A 20,812-nucleotide genomic window follows, 5' to 3' on the forward strand; every position below is an offset into this window, starting at 1 on the left:
GGTGGTGGTGGTAGTAGGGATGGTGGTGGTGATGATTATGGTGGTAGTAGTAGTGATGATGGTGGTGGTGGTAGTAGTAGTAGGGATGGTGGTGGTGATGATTATGATGATGGTAGTAGTAGTAGTAGTAGTAGTGATGATGATGATGATGATGATGATAATAGTGGTGGTGGTGGTGGTGGTAGTAGTGATTATGGTGGTAGTAGTAGTGATGATGATGATGGTGGTGGTAGTAGTAGGGATGGTGGTGGTGATGGTTATGGTGGTAGTAGTAGTGATAATGGTGGTGGTAGTAGTAGGGATGGTGGTGGTGATGATTATGATGGTAGTAGTAGTAGTAGTGATGATGATGATGATAATAGTGGTGGTGGTGGTGGTAGTAGTAGTAATGATGATGATTATGGTAGTGATGATGATGGTGGTAGTAGTAGTAGGGATGGTGGTGGTGGTAGTAATGATGATGATGATGGCAGTGATGATGATGATGGTGGTGGTGGTGGTAGTAGTAGTAGTGATGATGATGATGATGGTGGCAATGATGGTGGTGATGATAGTGGTGGTGGTGATGATGGTGGTAGTAATAGTAGTAGTACTGATGATGATGATGATGATGATGGTAGTGGTGATGATGATGGTAGTGATGATGGTGCTAGTAATGATGTTGAATCCCTGGTGATGATTATAATTATTTTGGTAGTAGTGATGATGATGATGGTGGTAGCAGTAGTGATGATTATGATGATGATGATGGTGGTAGTGATTATGATGATGATGATGGGAGTAGTAGTAGAGCTGATGATGGTAGTGATGATGATGATGATAATGATGATAGTAGTGATGTTGGTGATGATGATGATGGAGGTAGTAGTAGTGATGATGATGGTAGTGATGATGATGATGATTATGATGGAGGTAGTAGTAGTGATGATGATGACGGTGGTGATGATGATGATGATGATGGAGGTAGTAGTAGTGATGATGGTGATGATGATGGTGCTGCTGGTAGAGATGATGATGATGGAGGTAGTAGTAGTGATGATGATGACACAGATGATGATGGTGCTGCAAGTTATGATGATTTTGGTAGTAGTGATGATGGTGGTGGTGGTGGTAGCAGTAGTGATGATGATGATGATGGTTGTAGTAGTAGTAGTAGTGGTGATGATGATGGCATTGATGATGATGAAGGATGAGGGAGGTGCCGGCACTGGAGGTGACTGGAGATGTGGAGCTGCCTCCTCGCTGCACCGTTAGTACAGGGGATGGGATGTGAGCCGGCATCTGATTGGCTGGTGACGATGCCAGCCCCGACCAATGAGCGCCGCGGCCGCTGTGTATTTATGCAGCGCTCAGGGGGAGAGTTCCCTCTTTACGCAGCGCCCTCCGCTCGGCGCCGGCCGCTCTGTCCGCTCTCTGCAGCCCGGAGCCGGGGAGCCGGGAGGCGGCGGTGCCGGGGGAGAGCCACTGCTGTCCGGGGTAGGGGGGCGGCCGGAGCTGCTGCTGCTGGAAGCGGAGCCGCATTTGGCCCTTCTCGAATCTTTTTGCGGTCTGGGCTTGCTGTATGTGATCACCCAGCCGGGAAGCCCTTACCCCAAAAAGCATTCGCGGAGGGCGCACTCACCGGCCGAGGAGAGGAGAAGCGGGGGGACCCGACGGACAGCCCCCCACCAGCACAGCGACCCCCCAATACACAGCATGCCCCCCTTACCCGGTGTGCCCCCCATGGTACCCCTTACCCAGTACCCCCTTCCCATTATGCCCTTTAACCAGTGCCCCCCTACAATGCCCAGGTACCCTCTTCCCACTCGTTAGCCGGATCCCCGTAGCAGTCACCCTCCAGCAACTTTATATCACTTCTGGCAACTTTGCAATAGGGGGGGGGGGGGGGGGGGGGGGCTTGGCTGAGCAGATACCCCACCACACCACCTGTCCCCTATGGGCCCAGTGCCCTCTCCTGCAGAGTTCGGCGGAAAGTTACTGCCCCTCTGCCCGCCGAGCCCCTGGTGCCAGCGTCGGGCATCGGCCGGTGAAGGAGGGGGTGTAGTGGGTTGCCTTGACCCTATACTGGGAGACCATTGTGGGGCTGACTGGGGATACGCTCCCCTCACTGGTGCGGATACAAATGTAACAATCAGTAGCTACAAAGTAACACACACTTCGGGGGGCATCACCCTGGTGTCCCCCCTGGCATTTGGGGGGGGGGGGGGGGTGTTACACTCACACTCAGCCCCAGAGTGCTAGGCAGGGGGGATCACCAGTATACAGTATACATATGTATGATATATATAGATATATATATAGTGCGCCCCCCCCTGCTCTCTGTGGCTAGGGGGGTCCTGTTCCCGATCGCCGACCCCTCATTATAATAAACGCTGATTTGTATTATGGCCCCTGGTGTAATAAATGCTCCCGGTAACCTGCTGCTCAGGTGCCTCTTGTACACAGCAATATACATTGTGAGCTGCTGGGGAACACATAACAGCCAGCTACTGCCTGCACATTACAGGGGGCTATAGAAATGATTTGGAGCCTGGTGCTGACACCTCCCGGCTACCATGCCCTTCTGCACCCAGACATGACTGGGGAAAGCCCCCCTGCACAAGGACCGGCAGAGTTCGCTGGCAGCCCGCATTACTATGGCTGGAGCTGGGCTGCAACGCCTACAAAGAGTTAATGGATCTCCGAAGACAAAGCTAATATGGGGGAGCAACTTACACCCCCTGATAGGGGAAAAGGGGGACAATGCAACAAAGCAAAGAACGGAATAAAAGCGAAAACAGGAGGCTGGTTATTCTGTGGCAGCCTGGCAGTGCCAGGGCATAAAGGAGACCGGTGCCCGGGCCTCTCCTGCACACCTGCTAAAGTTATAGCTTGGAATTTCCTCCACCCGAGCCCGTCATTGTAAGCCACAGCTAGGGGAATCCCCATAGGCGCTGCTGGGGAACTACATATCCCAGCAGGACCTGTCAAGCATTTGTAGTCCAGGGCTTAGACATGCCATGACAGAAATGAGCTTTGTGCAAGTTTGGGGATTTAATGTGATATTTGTTACGTGGATCAGGGGGTTCCTCTGTGGTCTCTGGGGGAACCCAGTAATACTACAATATAATAACGCAAGATATCCCGCAGACCAATTAGATGCAATTAGTAGCTGCTGTAAATATTAGGGTGGTGCACAAATAATGTCCCCAGGTCATTCCTGTATAGTGCCAGTGTCATTATTAGCAGGAGCTGTAGAGAACCTGCACCCATTGTCTATATACTACTGTGTGTGTGTATGTATATATATATATATATATATATATATATATATATATATATATATATACATATACATATCTCACAAAGGCTGTATGTAACGTAACATGGGATCCCCTCTCTCACACCGGACAGCACCATATAATAAATGCATTGTTGCTGCAGTTTGCGCCTAGACACGTACAGTATGTACATAAGTGCAGGGTCCTTGTGGCTGTATAAATATCTGGCCAGGAGAACCGGGTGACAGCTGGGGCCTTAGAGTGAGGTCCCCACACGTTGCTTATACAGTAGCTTTGCATTGTTACAATGTATCTAATTGTATCGCGCAACTGCGGGGATTCCCCCAAGTTCCAGTCCCTGCGCTTTGCGGAGTGGTGCATGTGGGGGCTATGCACTAATATCCCCTTATCGCTGCTCGTGATGTCATTAGTGTCACTGTCCTGGTGTAAGCCACGTCTGGGGGTGATTGCTGCCACCGTATACAGAGCACCCTGTTGTAATCGTGCATCCAGCTCATTGCCCAGGGATGCTGTAACTTGTATATCTGGCCAGCCCTTGATATACTGCACCCCAGCAGCGGCAGGGACTGGGGTACCTAGCCTGGCCTCAGTGTGTGGCTATTGTGTATCATGTCCTTGCTGTCCTTGTTGTTTCAGGATCCAGACATCCCCCCGCGATCTTCTTCTCCCAGGACAGGACTGCCAGGGACCACCCCAGTGCTGCTGGCCATGTACAGGTGAGGCTGCAGGGGCTGTATGTATGTACAGTCCCAGGTACACATAGGGCCACATATATCTCAGGGCTGTGCTATGTGATCAACAGCTGCAATCTAATGAATATCACTCAACAAGGTAACAGGTAAGCTGCAGCTGTATTGAGCTGTGTGTATGTATGTATGTATGTATGTATTTATTCATGTATGTATGTATGTATGTATGTATATGTATATGTGTGTGTATGTATGTATGTATGTATTCATGTATGTATGTATGTATATGTGTGTGTGTGTGTGTGTGTGTGTATTTATGTATGTATTTATATATGCGTGTGTATGTATGTATACAGTATCTATCTATCTATCTATCTATCTATCTATCTATCTATCTATCTATCTATCTATCTATCTATCTAGTGTGTGTGTGTGTGTGTGTGTGTATGTATATATATATATATATATATATATATATGTGCGTGTGTGTGTGTGTGTGTGTGTGTGCAATAATTAGAAGTCAGCACTTCAAAAATTAAGCAAAAAATGTCTCTATATGAAAAAGAGATAGCATATCCGAATTAATACCCAAAAGGAGGCATTGGCAGACAAATCAGTCATAAATGACAATGTCCAATAGATGGGTTACCAAATCCAGCAAAGGGAAATACATGATGGTCTACCAGCAGGTGCCCAGTGACCCTGCTGATGCCCAGTGACCCTGATGGTAGACCATCATGTACAGTATTTCCCTTTGCTGGATTTGGTAACCCATCTATTGGACATTGTCATTTATGACTGATGTGTCTGCCAATGCCTCCTTTTGGGTATTAATTCGGATATGCTATCTCTTTTTCATATAGAGACATTTTTTGCTTAATTTTTGAAGTGCTGACTTCTAATTATTGCACAGATCTACATTTATGTAGCTACAGCACTCCACAGTTGAATTAGTTTTGTGTTGCAGACTGCCTCAAGAAAAAAAAAAAGTGTTGCACTTGTATTGTTGTGTTGGTCCTGACGACGGGAGTAATCCCGAAACGGCGTTGACCGTTTTAACACATTAAAGTATCACCTGTTTGCATGAGACCCGCAGTGACGCCCATCTGTTCCTGCACTGTATTGGTGGTATACCCACCTTGGGAACGCACCTGGGCAGTTCACCTTTGGAGAGCGGGGAGTGCCGGACATTCTACAAAGATATATATTTTTATATATATATATATATATATATATATATATATATACTTGCAAAGAAAAAAAACGTCACTCCAGGTACTTTAAAAGAATCCAGTGTACTGCAAAGTCAACGGCGTTTCGGCCGGAGCCCGTCTTCAGGACAATCGTGATATTCTTTTAAAGTACCTGGAGTGACGCTTTTTTCTTTGCAAGTATCCATTTACCAGAGTGACCCTCTGGATAAGCTGGGCACCCAGGCCAAGTAATTAACAGCGGAGCTGGTGATGGTGAGAAGTGCCGGACCCTATAGCGATTATAACAGGGCTTAAAATGGGAGCGCACACCCTGCGATTTATCGCCGGTGCAAACTCTAATCGCTGGCAATATGGTCACTCAGCGACCATATTGCCAGCGATTATAGTTTATGTGTACGCACCTTTAGAAGAAAGTCCCAGAACAGAGCATTTTCTCCCTCATGGAGAGGGTCAGCTAGGCAAGTATGTATATAAATACCTATATATATATATATATATATATATATATATATATATATATATATATAGTCCAATACGACCGGCACTAAGGACTTAAGTGTGGAAGCCAGGGAATACTTGCTCCGGTGCCCTCTCACAAGAGGGGATGGGTCCTCTGGATGTATACAGGGTGGTAATAAGCGGCACTCAGGAGACTGACGTAAATGGTGAAGAAGGTGGAAATTTATTCCATGTGCCAAACAGAAAACGTTTCGGAGCTCGGGGGCCCCGTCGTCAGTTCAGGGAAGCACGCTTCCCTGAACTGACGACGGGGTCCCCGAGCTCCGAAACGTTTTCTGTTTGGCACATGGAATAAATTTTCACCTTCTTCACCATTTACGTCAGTCTCCTGAGTGCCGCTTATTACCACCCTGTATATATATATATATATATATATATAAACACCAGTTGATCCGGCACAACCACAAACTCAGCTGTATCCAGCGGGTGCCCGCATGCCGCTAAATGCGTAACACACAAAGACCAATAATGCAGCACTCCAGCTTAAGTGAAAAAATCTTCTTTAAAGGTGAACAACAAGCAACGTTTCAACAACAACCGTGTTTTCGTCAGGCTAGTATATATATATAAATATATATATATATATATATATATATATACACACACTTAGAAATCCCAAAAGAGGGAAAAGCAGCATTTACCAGTCTTCTCATGAGAGTATAAGTCCAGAGTTTAATCCAATCAAAACGATAGCCTGCTGACGTTTCGGTTCTGGTGCAGATCATTATCAAGACAATGGCAATATAAGCAGCAGTAAACAGCAAACCAACAATGGGGTAGGTTTACCGTCCCATTGCCCCTACCCCATTGTTGGATTGCTGTTTACTGCTACTTGTATTGCCCTTTCCTTGAGAAAAGTCCACACCAGGACATAAACGTCGGCAGGCTATCATTTTGATTGGATTAAACTCTGGATTTATGCTGTGTACACACGGTGAGATTCCCTTGCTATTCGACATAAGATTCGAGTCCTATGCAATATTTGCTAACTGTGTACTATTTACATACAATTCATACACTTTGCATTAGATTTGCACTATATAGTCATTGCTGCCCTGTCAATCTGGGTTTCGATTTGTGCTGCCACGGGAGAGCGCATCGGGATCGCAAGGTAAAAAACCTGTGGGATCTGCATACACTCTGCATATGAGTTTTACTATATGATCAAAATCTAATGTCAAATCTCAGGGTGTGTACACAGCATTATACTGTCATGAGAAGACTGGGGAGTGCTGTTTTTCCCTCTTTTGCGATTTCCGTCTATGTAATTGGGAGTGCTGACTCATTACAGTACTCTCTAAAGGTCTTTTGCTTTCTATATATATATATATATATATATATTATTTATTTATTTACAGTATCTTATATAGAGCAGCAGATTCCGTTACAGTGTCTTATATAGCGCAGCAGATTCCGTTACATTGTCTTATATAGCGCAGCAGATTCCGTTACAGTGTCTTATATAGCGCAGCAGATTCTGTTAGTGTCTTATATAGCGCAGCAGATTCCGTTACAGTGTCTTATACAGCGCAGCAGATTCCGTTACAGTGTCTTATATAGCAGCAGATTCCGTTACAGTGTCTTATATAGCGCAGCAGATTCCGTTACAGTGTCGTATATATCGCAGCAGATTCCGTCAGTGTCTTATATAGCACAGCAGATTCCGTTACAGCGTCTTATATAGCGCAGCAGGTTCTGTTACAGTGTCTTATATAGCGCAGCAGATTCCGTTACAGCGTCTTATATAGCGCAGCAGATTCCATTACAGTGTCTTATATAGCGCAGCAGGTTCTGTTACAGTGTCTTATATAGTGCAGCAGATTCCGTCACAGTGTCTTATATAGCGCAGCAGATTCCGTTACAGTGTCTTATATAGCGCAGCTGATTCCGTTACAGTGTCTTATATAGCGCAGCAGATTCCGTTACAGTGTCTTATATAGCGTAGCAGATTCCGTTACAGTGTCTTATATAGCGCAGCAGATTCCGTTACAGTGTCTTATATAGCGCAGCAGATTCCATTACAGTGTCTTATATAGCGCAGCAGATTCCGTTACAGTGTCTTAAATAGCGCAGCAGATTCCGTTGCGCTTTACAGTGATAAAACAGTGACAGTGATAAAACAAACTGGGTAACAACAGACAGACTTGGAGGTAGGAGGGCCCTGCTGCAATATACAGTATATATATATATATATATCAGCACCTTTTAGGACTAAACAATAAGGCGACTTTGCTTGAAAAAAGACTTATCAAGTATTAAATGTCGCTACTTTAACTAAACAAAGAGGTTTAAAGGCCCCCATACATTTGGCCGACTTGTCATAAGGACAAGTCAGCCCCGGTTTCCCGGGAGAGCTTTATAGGATTTTTCACTTGATGGGCCATTTTTTACATGTGATAAATCGGCTCGATTTATCACATGTAAACCCGGGGAGCAGCAGGAGAGCAGGGTCCGGGGGGGCTGCAGGAGAGGGTCCGGGTCCGTGGCAGGGGGCGGGGAAGAGTCAGCAGCGGCGAGAGCATAGAAAAAAAAATCCTATTCAAAAACTGGACGGCTGCTGATTGGCTGAGCTCTCAGCCAATCAGCGGCCGCCCAGTCTTTTGAATAGGATTTTTTCTATTCTCCCGCTCGCCACAGGGTCCGGTGTTGTGACGAGAGAAAATCCTATTAAAACGACGGCGGGGACGCTGCAGGGCGTCTGGTGGGGGGCACTGCTAGAAGGGCAGAGGCAGTGCGCAGGGGATAGTGACATAGAAGCGGCAGGGGGAGGCGGGAGCTGTCAGTGCTGAGAGAAAAAAAAAGTCCATACAATGAATGGGCAGCCTGTGATTGGCTGAACGCTCTCTCATCCAATTGCTGACTGGCTAAGAGAGCGCTCAGCCATTCACAGGCTGCCCATTCATTGTATTCGCTTTTTTTTCCAGCACTGACAGCTCCCGGCTCCCCCTGCCCTGCGCTCCGTTACTATCACCTCTGTCCCCCACAGCGTCCGCTGCCTCTGCCCTACTAGCAGCATCCCCACCACCCTGCTCCCTTCACCTTCCCGGAGAACAGCTCCCTGCTCCGGTGTCCCCTGCCCGGCTGCACATAAGATTTTAGAACATCTTATGTGCAGCCGGTCCGACCTCCCGACTCCGATCCGATGCGCACGGGACCGTGCATCGGGTCGGACCGGGTGTCTGGACATGCGATTTGGCCCGATTTCACTGCCCGATCCATCTGAATCGGGTAAAATCGGGACCAAATCGCAGAGTGTATGGGGGCCTTAAGTATCATATATCTGCTTGATGTTATAATGAACTAATATAATCCCTCAGTAAGGCGTGCACACTGCTCCACTCTATCTATCTAAATGTATCAGTTTTATCGGTACTTCCTTATCTTTGTGGAAACAGCTTATGCCAGTTACGTTAGCCGCTTTCAGAATAGCATCATCTTCCGCTCACCACAACTTTACTAAAGGTAAAAGATGGTGGCGTGAACACAGGACAGTGATGTGGACCAGGGTGGTGGTGTGGACCCAGGGTGGTGGTGCACAAAGATTCCTACGTAAGTTCTGTAGTGTAAGCGGTGGCCACAAAGATGAAGTACCTATATATCTTTATATTTATTTATAAATATATCTAGATATATAAGTACGTGTATACAGTATATATTGCTACAAATATCATCATCTGCTGCTCCCTGAAACATGTGTAATCTAACTCCATTACTTTCATATTGATTTAATATTACCATTTATGTCACTGCATTTTACTCGCCTTGTTTCCCCACTGTTCTCTCGAACCTGCTGCCTCATGTCCTGACTATCCCTGCCATGCTCACTTCTTGCCTTCAGGTCTCCTTACCTGCACCTCATGTCATCTGTCTGTCCCCCCCTCCCTCTAGACCAGGGGTAGCCAACTCCATTCCTTGAGAGCTACCAACAGTTAACATTTTCCATGTCTCCTCACAGAGTAATAAGTGAAGTAATTAGCTCCACTTGTGGCTAATTTATAATGTGTCAGTCAGTAATGAGTGCACCTGTGTACCTGCAAGGTGAACTGTTGGTAGCTCTCGAGGACTGGAGTTGGCTACCCCTGCTCTAGATTGCATACCTCCCAACATGACCCTCTACAGGAGGAGAGGGTCTTCCCTCTAGACTTCCCTCTGAATGAATAACTGCCATTACCTCAAACTTGCCTACTTTGTCTTTTACCTCTCCGGGAGAAGCCCGTAGAGACAACACTTCAGGGGGGTGGGGGCAAGGCTGACATCACTCTGCCCCGCCCCATGCCGGAAAACTCTGTGATTTGTGGGACGCGGAGAGGGGACGGGGCTTAAATGACGTGAAATGCCACGATCGCGTAATTTAAGCCCCAAGCCCTCACCGCGGACCCACGATTTGCGCTAATTAATCCAGCCGGTAAAGGGGGGAGCGGGGGCTGTGAACAAAAACAGGAGACTTGTCCACCTTCCCGGGAGACAGGGAGGTGGACCCGATTTTCGCGAGGCTCCCAGCCATTCCGTGAGGGTAGGCAAGCCTGCAGTACCTGTGTCGAAAAACACCTTTCTTATCAATTATCCTAGAAAAAAATACAGTTGTGTAATACCACTGGGGTAATTGCCAGGCGCTGCACAGGGCTTTTTTCAAACCAAGCAGCAGTTAGATTAAGGGATAGTCAGTCCCTAAAACATACAAAAAGGGTTTTGTAACTGCGCTATTTGAGGAAAGAAATTATTAACACATTGGTTTTTAACAGTTTATTAAATAAACAAAAATAAAATCATCATAAGCATAATATTAAAATGACACTAAAATGGAATGCAATTGGTGCAAATTTTGGTGAATAAAATCTCCACTTTGATTGTGGAAAAGGCACCCCACTGATCCTTTTTGTGTGTGGATTCTGTTCCTAGTGAGCTCCACAGACAATAGTGATTTAAAGGGGGGGAAAAACAGTCGCTAACACTCACATATCTGGGATAATTACCACTGCTACAACATACCTCCCAACATTTCATGTCCAGGAACCGGGTCAAAGCTGCTGCGCGCCGTAGGCGCGTTGAAAATTCCGGGGGCGTGGCCTCATTCTGGGGGCATGGCCTATACTCGTGGCTCTCCCACGAGGCCACGCCCCCATTTTGCTGCTATGGGGGCATGACCCAGAGGCTCTGTGAGCCTCTAGCCATGCCCCCAGCCCGCTGGCTGCGGGAATAGACGCTGTGCGCATGCACACAGCGTTTATTCCCCGCTGCTTAGAAAGCCGAAAGGGGGGACTCCCAACAGCCCCCCCTCACTGCGGGACACTGCTGGCCGCGGGAGGGACAGGCCCTGATAATCGGGACTGTCCCGCTGAAATCGGGACTGTTGGGAGGTATGCTACAAGCTGCACTTGAGGTGGTCCCGTGTAGTTGTCGTGCTGTCCTCTGATCTCCTTTGGATATCCCCAATCAGTAGTGATGTCCGCCTTTGAGTTCCAGGTTCAGTTTTTTTTCAAAATTGTTTGTAATCCACAGTCCACAATGGAAGAGGAAGTGGGGGTGCTGCTGCAGCCTAACACGTTTAGCTGGGGGCTCCCAGCTTTTTCAAAGGCCACCTTTGAAAAAGCTGGGAGCCCCCCAGCAAAACGCATTAGGGTTCCGCACCCCCACTTCCTCTTCCATCCGGGTTTCAAAAATTGATTTATTTATACAAATACAATTAAAAAAAAAATCCAAAAATAAAAAATAAAATAAATATAAAATACAAGGAAACAAGAAAGAAAGTGCTTATCTTATCTTTTGATGAGACAGGAAGGCTAGGATTTCCCAATGCATTTTGTCTTTCTGACTTTATCAAGGGGTCTTCATTACCCCTGCCTTTGGAGTGCTGTTTATTTGTATCATATATATCATACCTCCCAACTTCTTGGCTGCTGGAATAGGGACACTCGCGTGGCGAAGCCCAGAAAGGGGGTGGGGCCTATGCAAATGAGGGCGTGGTTTATGCAAATTAACCGCAACCCCATTTTCGGCCGCGAATAGACCCTGTGCGCATGCGCACAGCGTCTATTCAATCAGCTTGGGGGGGCTCTCAACTACCACCCCCCGCAGCGGGACAATGCCGGCCGCGGGTGGGACAGCGGGACAGGACCCGAAAATCGGGACTGTCCCGCTGAAATCGTGACACTTGGGAGGTATGTATATATGGAATATTGCTTTCGGGCACCAGGACCAGATGGACAATTACCTGAAGTGAGTGCCGGCAGATTTGTACTGCTACATTTATTTATTATTTATTAACAGTTTCTTATACAGTGCATACATATTCTGCAGCGCTTTATAAAACATAGTTATGGGCAAAAACACATAACGAATTACAGCACAAGACAGTTTAGGACAAGTACATGGTTAATATGGATAGTTGCATCAGGGGACAGGACACTGAAGCCATCATCAGGGTGGCAGAGGTTTATATAGTCTAAGAAAGGCACATGAGGAGAGAGGGCCCTGCCCGTGAGAGCTGACATTCTAAAGTGGAGGGTTAGACAGACAGGGGTGACACAGAAGGGAGAGAAGTGAGCTTAAACAGAAGGTTAGGAGATGGTCAGGTTTTATGCAGGAGGTTTTATACTATATATATATATATAGTAATGTCCTGCATGCAATGAATATTGTATATATCTAGGTCCTGTGTATAGTAATTATACTGTAGTAATATATGTCATGTCCTGCTTATATTGAGTATAGTATATATCCAGGTCCTGTAATCATACTGTAGTAATATATATGTGTGTGTGTAATTGACCTGCATTCAGTGAGTATAGTATATATCTAGGTCCTGTATACAGTAATCATACTGTAGTTATATATATATATATATATGTGTGTGTGTGTGTGTGTGTGTGTGTGTGTGTGTGTGTATAATGTCCTGCATTCGGTGAGTATAGTATATATCCAGGTCCTGTATACAGTAATCATACTGTAGTTATGTATGTGTGTGTGTGTGTGTGTGTGTAATGTCCTGTATTCAGTGAGTATAGTATATATCCAGGTCCTGTATACAGTAATCATACTGTAGATATATATGTGTGTGTGTGTGTGTGTAATGTCCTGCATTCAGTGAGTATAGTATACAGTGGCGTAGCTTTGTTTGGGGCGCCCCCCCGCCGTTAATGGGGGGGCGCCCCCCCCTCTCCCCCCCCCCCCCCCGGCTGCCCGTGCCCCCTCCCCCCATTGCCGCGCACTACATGTAAGGTATGTGACACGCATCGGTATCTGCACTTTATTGTGTGGTTATTTGTGTGTGTTTATATATGTATATGTATTGTAACATTTATTCTTTTATTTTTTCTATTTTTATGTGCATATAATGGTTGAATTGTATTTTTGATGTGATGCATCAGGCAGTAGTCACATTTGACATATTTATGGCTCACTATTAACTGTATAGTCTATTTTTGTTTGAGGCTGACACGTAACTCAGTTCTAATCACTTCTCTTATCATGATTAGTATTTTGCCTATTTACATTATGGTAAATTGAGCCGTTGCCTCAATTTGGCATGTCCATCTATTTATTCTGGCCGTCATTGTCCCCATTAATACAGTGCCTTTAATGTTGTCACCCTATTCGCGCATATAAGCGCTTTATTTCCGGCTTTTCATGCGTTCCACGGCTGTGGAACGCATGTCACTTCCTGGTGGGAGCAGCTTTCAGCTTTACTTCCGGTTTCTGGATGCGTTCCACAGCGGTGGAACGCAAGGTACTTCCGGTCCGGCCGGGATTAGTAACTGGGTTATAACTCAGCCTCCTTTTAGTCTAGTTTTTTGTAACTATCACTATTTAACTAGCGCTTCTGCACCTCATTGGTAAGGTTACTTTTATCCTTCAGCGCTCAATTTTTAGGTGAGTTTCAAGCCACTTCCTGCTTGTTGTTGGACAGGAAGTGGAAGTGTATTTCAATTAGAACTGTGATGCCATAAATAGTCGCCTGTGACACTGCATCAGAACACTGCCTGGTGTTTCCTGTCTGCTGAGTGACATGTTCCTGTCTTGACAAAGGTCCCTGTTGTGGACCGAAACGTCGACTGACTTCAGATGAAATAAATTCTTTTCAACTATGACTTATTACCTGTGGTGAGTGCCTGCTTCAACCAACACAAGTATATTTGGGACTTTGTTTCCTTTAAAGTGGAGCACCGCTAAGCTACCCCTTGACTATATTGAAATGTGGTTCATCGAATGACTATATATATATATATATATATATATATATATATATTATGCGCAGGGGGGGGGGGCACTCAGAGACTACAAACATTTAGAAAATAAGCTGAAAAACGGGTGCTTTTACGGACAATTCAACATTTCGGGGATCATGCCCCCCTTCGTCAGGATCCCCGAAACGTTGAGTTGTCATTAAAAGCAACCGATTTTCAGCTTATTCTCTGAACTTTTGTAGTCTCCAAGTGCCGCCCGCACAGCGCATATTGTACCATTGGGGACAAAGACTTTTTGCCCTAACCTGAGGGCACCGGAGCAGTAAGCCCAGGGGGGCCAGAGTGCCGGAGCACACAGTTGACTTTATAGTTTTTATATATATATATATATATGTATACAGACAGGATTTGGTGGTGCGGCACTCCCCGCATATTAACAAGACAGGAAACCTGTTTCCTGTCTTGTTAATATGCGGGGAGTGCCGCACCACCAAATCCTGTCTGTTGAAATTTCATAGTGTGGGCACCCAGCTGATTTCTGACAGCGTATGTGCAGTGGATGTGCCGGTCTTTTGGACTTCTTCCTATATATATATATAGTAGGTAGATGCCGGCACTCAGCTCCTGAATGTGCTTTCTGCGCCCGGTGCCTTCGCCGTTAGATACGCTGCAGCAGTACCAAGTGCATAGTGGATAGAAAGGCGGCACTCAGAACTTAAGCAAATAAATTCAACACGTAGCCTTCAAAACTCGGTTGACGTTTCAGCCTTTCATATGACTTTTCTCAGGACAGCTTACATGAGCTCTGGTTTTGCAGTGTAAATGATTGCCACTTTAAACAAACTGGAGATTTCTTACCAAATCTCTCACTTTCTGAATCTCTGATTGTATTAAATTTCACCCGGAGTGTCCAAATTATTATGACCACCCCCTCAATACAATGTTGGACAACCTTTTGCCTTTAATACTGTATGGATTCTTCTTGGCATGGACTCTATGAGATGTTGGTACAGTAGGTGGTATGAGGAATTTGAGACCATATCCGATGAACTGCCAACTTCCAATGCCTTAGGATTTGATGGTACTGGATCCTGCTGCCTGATGGCCTGTTTGATCTCATCCCTCAGATTCATGTTTGGATTGAGATCTGGTGATTGTGCAGCCAACTAAGCAAGGTAAAGTCTCTGTCATGCTCTTCGAACCATCTGCGGACAATGCCAGCTTTATGACAGCGGTGAAGAAGCCATGCCGGGGCGTGGCTTCATCACCACTGTATGCTGTTTCTGCCTGACTTTGGTTTGAAAGTGATCCCTGACTGTGGCTGTGAAGCTGCATTCCAGATGCACCCAGGCTTACACCCAGTGCAGTGGCGTAACTATATATTTTGCGCCCCCCCCGCCAAATTTTTTCGGCGCCCCCTCCCCCCATACTCATACCTGACGGTCACTGTCTCCCTCAGTCACCGCTGCGCTGCTGCCCGGCCGCATCTGCGTCACTGTCCCGTCACTCGCTCCCGGCGCCGGCTCCTGCTGATAATGAAAAGTGACTCTTAGAAAATGGCTGCCAAAACTGTCTGCAATACGGGGGCAGCCATTTTCTAAGTGTCACTTTTCATTATCAGCAGGAGCCGGCGCCGGGAGCGAGTGACGGGACAGTGACCGCAGATGCGGCCGGGCAGCAGCGCAGCGGGTAACTATAGCACCGCAGCCCCCCAGGCGCCCATAGTTACTCTGCGCCTCCCCGCCATGGCGGGGGCTGCGGAGGCTTAGTTACGCCACTGACCCAGTGATATTGAATGAATTTACTAAATTCTGCTAACTTAAATGTATGTGGACCGTAAATAACTGTTTATACAATTCACTTATTTGACGCTCCTCCGCTCTTTTCTTTAAAAAAAATCTATCTATCTATATATATTTGTATCTCTCTCTCTCTCTCTCTCTCTCTCTCTCTCTCTCTATCTATCTATCTATCTATATCTATATATATATATATATATATATTCCTTAATACAGTGATGCTGCTTTAAACCAATGGTGTTTGAGTGCCTTCCTTCTGGATGGATATATATATATATATATATATATCCATCCAGAAGGAAGGCACTCAAACACCATTGGTTTAAAGCAGCATCACTGTATTGAGGACTATATATATAGAGAGAGAGAGAGAGAGAGAGAGAGAGAGAGAGAGATACAAGTGTACCACCACACTCGCCATTCCTAAGAATGGGATGCAAACAGCAACCACACTTCACAGGTTGGGGTGCAGTGGCCTGTGACCACACACTCTAGTACAGTGGTATCCAACCTTTTTTGGGGCGGGAGCTACTCGAGACAAAATAAACCGCCTGAAGAGCTACTAAAAAATTGAAACAACAAGAAATCTGCATAATAATAAAAAAAATGCCCTTTACACATTTTGCCACACACTGTAATGGCCCTGACACATTATGCCGCATACCACAATGTCCCAGACACAATATGCCACACACTGCAATGTCCAATATGTCACAAACATACCTCCCAACACTGGAGATAGAGGAAAAGGGACACCTGCGACACGCGCCCGAAATTTGGGGGTATGACCTACTATCATGGCACTCCTGCAAGGCCCCATCCCACATTTTATCTGCTATGGGGGCATGGCCAGCACTCTGAGAGCTGCTGGCCCTGCCCCCGGCCTCTCTAAATAGATGCTGTGCCATATATACACATGCCATCAACCATGCCAGTTACACAATGCCCCCAATACTCACAGTAATGCCATAAACACAATGCCCCCCAGCACTGCCAGCTAAACAATGCCCACCCGATTGTGGTGCCATTCTACATAAATATTCTGGCGGTACTGTGAATGGGTGTAGCCATATGCCACATGGGGTGCAGCCAATGAAAATGGGGATGTGATACACATATGCCCACAATAGTGCCAGATACATATATACCCCACAGTGCCAGGTATGCCCCCACAGTGCCAGGAACAAGTATGCCCCCACAGTGCCATGAACAAGTATGCCCCCACAGTGCCATGAACAAGTATGCCCCCACAGTGCCAGGAACAAGTATGCCCCCACAGTGCCATGAACAAGTATGCCCCCACAGTGCCATGAACAAGTATGCCCCCACAGTGCCAGGAACATATATGCCCCCACAGTGCCATGAACAAGTATGCCCCCACAGTGCCAGGAACAAGTATGCCCCCACAGTGCCAGGAACAAGTATGCCCCCACAGTGCCATGAACAAGTATGCCCCCACAGTGCCAGGAACAAGTATGCCCCCACAGTGCTAGGAACAAGTATGCCCCCACAGTGCCAGGAACATGTATGCCCCAAACAGTGCCATGAACAAGTATGCCCCCACAATGCCAGTTTCCCAGCAACAGCAGACTCACATTGTTGCTGCTGCTGCTGCCGGGGAGATGACAGTCCGGTGTCCCCCTGCAGTGCTGCTGTCCCCCTGCAGTGCTTCTGCTGTCTGTGTCTGGTGTGTCCGGTGTCGTCGCCGCCGCTGCTGCTGATTCCCTTCTGAGGAGAGGAGAGCACCGAGCGTCTCCCCTTCCCCGCACTTCGTTGTGACTGGGCCGTCTGCCAATCAAAACTCGTGGGCCGGCTCCTGATTGGCTGCTGGCCCGCGAGCTCTGATTCGCAGACGGCACAGTCAAAGGAATGCACAGTGAGGGGTAGGAGAGACGCGGGATGCGCTCCCCTCAGAGCAGACAGGGAGGAGGGAGGCCGAACTTCGGGTAACGGAGGGGCGGGCGGGAGGCTGGACAATGGAGGGGCGGGTGGCTGGCAGGGGCAAAGTGGTCGAGCCACCCGGATCGCTGCCGCGAGCTACCGGTAGCTCGCAAGCGACGGGTTGGCGACCACTGCTCTAGTAAATACAAATACAGGGGGCCCAGCCCTCACCATAATAAACTAACTCCCCTTAACATACAAATAATCAATTAAATAAATAATGGGGTTTTAGTACATGAATTGATCAATGCATTTAAGCTTGCAGCCCATCGCCAAGGGACCCCATTTCACTGCAAGTCCTACACTAACAACTGGTCTCTCCAGAACCTGGCAACTGCTGACACATCATAGCTTAAATGAACATGTGTTTTTTCTTGGTTTAAAGCTCACCTGCCAACTACCTTATGGCTTTTAAAGATGAGGCAGTCACCTAACACAGCACCTGAATTAGTATTAAAGGGGCAGCTGTCACAGGTTTCAGACGAATGAGCTTATCTAAGGTGCATGAGAAAGCCATGATCACAGTTACAGAGGTTCATTAAAAATGAACCCACACATAGAGATAGATGTACTCGCCATTCCTAAGAATATTGTACACCATGGCTGAAGTACACTACGTACCTAAGCCTTATTCCTCCTTTTTTAGGTGCGAGAATACTTGCCATTTACTGGCCCTAAGGGTCGTTAAAATTAAATACATCAAAAAAATCTGCCTAGATTGTCTAACCGTGAACATATTGGTCACCTGATTTATAAGTGTTCAGGTAAAGAGATTTTTTTACTTGAAGGGAATATTTCCAATGAATTATAGTAAAAAATTAAAATGTAAACGTACCGTATTTGCCGGCGTATAAGATGACTGGGCGTATAAGACGACCCCCCAAAATTTCCACTCAAAATGTAGAGTTTGTTATATACTCGCCATATAAGACTACCCCCTCTTCCGCACACCTCCCTGTCACTAGCAGCTGCCTGGTCCCTTGAGTGGTGGGTTTTGCTGGGGCAGGACAAACCTATCAGGGCAGGTTTGTCCTGCCCCAGCAAAACCCACCACATAAAGTTTTAAGACCCCCTCATCTGCAGCTTCCCTGCAGTGATGCCGCTGTCCTCCCCCAGGCATAAAGTATTGAGCATATATTCATTAAAGGGTACCTCTCCTCGGCCTCGGGCCCCCCCCCCCCCTTCTTATGCATATGGTACCTCAATAATAAAATATAGCAGTATTTCTCTGCCGCGCTTTCTTCAGCCTAACGGCCTGTCACAATGCACATTGATGTCGGTGGCAGGCTCGGGTGTTTTCGGCGGGGCTCGGGGGGGCTTGTGTGCCCGAGCGCTCCCGAGTCCCCCCGAGCCCCGCCGAAAATACCCGAGCCTGCCGCCGACGTCACTGCAGTGATTGATGTCGGCGGCAGGCTCGGGTACTTTCGGCGGGGCTCGGGGGGACTCGGGAGCGCTCAGGCACACGAGCCCCCCCGAGCCCCGCCGAAAACACCCGAGCCTGCCGCTGACATCAATGCGCAATGTGACAGGCCGTTAGGCTGAAGAAAGCGCTGCAAAGAAATACTGCTATCTTTTATTATTAAGGTACGTATGCATAAGAAGGGGAGGGGCCCGAGGCCGAGGAGAGGTACCCTTTAATGAATATATGCCGCACCCAGCATATAAGGCGACATCACGCCGTGCACCCGGCATATAAGACGACCCCCCACTAGAAGGCAAATTTTTATGGGGTAAAAAGTCGTCTTATACGCCGGAAAATACGGTATATATTTTTATTTCACTAGGTGTCCGACCACCATTTGCTACAATCAATTGTAACTTATTGCTACACATAAGTTATCACTAGAATTCTTCTTTATAGAAGGTATCGTTTAGGTTTTGCACCAGTTTTTAGTATCCAGGTATTCATATGAATTTATAGAATTAATATTGATTTTTCTGAACCACATTCAAATAGGTTCCATCTATTGATTCACTACTTTTTTTTTTATTAAAAATGTCTAATGGACTTATCTTAACATCACATGGTATACACCAATTAAATTTACCTATATGGTATGTATTTTACATTTTTCTCTTCACTGGATTCCCACTTTTTATAGAAAAAAAAGGTTTTCAACTTTAATCACTTGATTCCTTTCACCCTTAAGTAATAACCCCTGAGGAAGTCCGCCAAGGACAAAACGCGTAGGGTCATCAGTCATAGGATTTTGAAAAGTGTCATCTGAATGAATTGATGTTTAGAGGAGAAATGTATATATCTATGTCTGTTTTATATATTTAATGTGATGCCTTTGTCAATAAAATGTACATTCAGTATCTGATTTGGCCCTTGTGGCCTTCTTGGGTGAATACTTGGTGGGGGGTTGTCTTACAGATAAACATCTTGGGAGTCCCCTTCGCCTTAAGGAACACAGATTCAACTGGGAATGTTTTAGTTAAAATATCCTCTATACAGCGCACTTGGGAAATCTCTTGTATTTGTGTTTGTATGCAAGGTCCACTAAGTGGGACCTTACCCCATGGTGCAGCTCCCCAGCGTGAGATAAGGATATTGCTATATATATATATATATATATATATATATAGAGAGAGAGAGAGAGATGTCGCCTGAAACATGTCGGAGCAATAAAAGTTTTTTGCACCTTTATAAATTCCGAGATTGCCGCCTAAATACTTCCCACCATACATGAGGACCTTTTGGCCCTGGATGGAAGGCACCGGGTAAGAAAACTTATCATTTCCTGGGAGTGCCGGCTTACACAGCCAATATATATTCAGCCTGCAGTGGAGTGAACTACTCTATCCCTATTGTGGGTTATTTTCTTCTTGCTGAAACTTAAATTTGAAGGCGGTTATCTACTAGCGTGGTTCATCTTATTGGCGTATACTCTGTTGATACGATTTTAAATACATTGTTCGGTATAAGGAATACCTTCATTGTTATAAATCTTGATATCCGATTTTTGTACTTCGCGTTGCCCCTCATGAAGTTGTGTTGATGAAACGCGTTGGCGTTTTTAATAAAGGACTACTTTTATGAACGAAGTCTACGTCTCATTGCTGAACATCTGAACTCTATCTCAGAACAGGAGTGACTGTGACATCATGCTTATTTCATATTGTTGCTAGGTGCTACTATAAGAGCACACTCTGAACAACCCCTTTGTATATCAATTGCTTTGT

General features: G+C 46.3%; 1 protein-coding gene across 5 annotated transcripts in view; it reads left to right on the plus strand.

Annotated features, from left to right (window-relative positions):
* The window catches only part of LOC146045195 (uncharacterized), a 101,258-nt gene that overhangs the window by 17,730 nt on the left and 62,716 nt on the right, over positions 1 to 20,812 (plus strand). For all 5 annotated transcript variants that reach the window (XR_014465380.1, XR_014465381.1, XR_014465379.1 and 2 more), the window contains one exon: positions 3,918 to 3,997. Coding sequence is in view for 2 of the 5 variants with exons in the window: in XM_083163901.1 (XP_083020027.1) it covers positions 3,918 to 3,997 (80 nt within the window). In the remaining 3 variants the exon portion in view is untranslated. The remainder of the gene's footprint in view (positions 1 to 3,917; positions 3,998 to 20,812) is intronic.

Source organism: Crinia signifera, chromosome 11 (genome assembly GCF_055691185.1).
Source record: "Crinia signifera chromosome 11, ASM5569118v1, whole genome shotgun sequence".
Classification (NCBI taxonomy): Eukaryota; Metazoa; Chordata; class Amphibia; order Anura; family Myobatrachidae; genus Crinia; species Crinia signifera.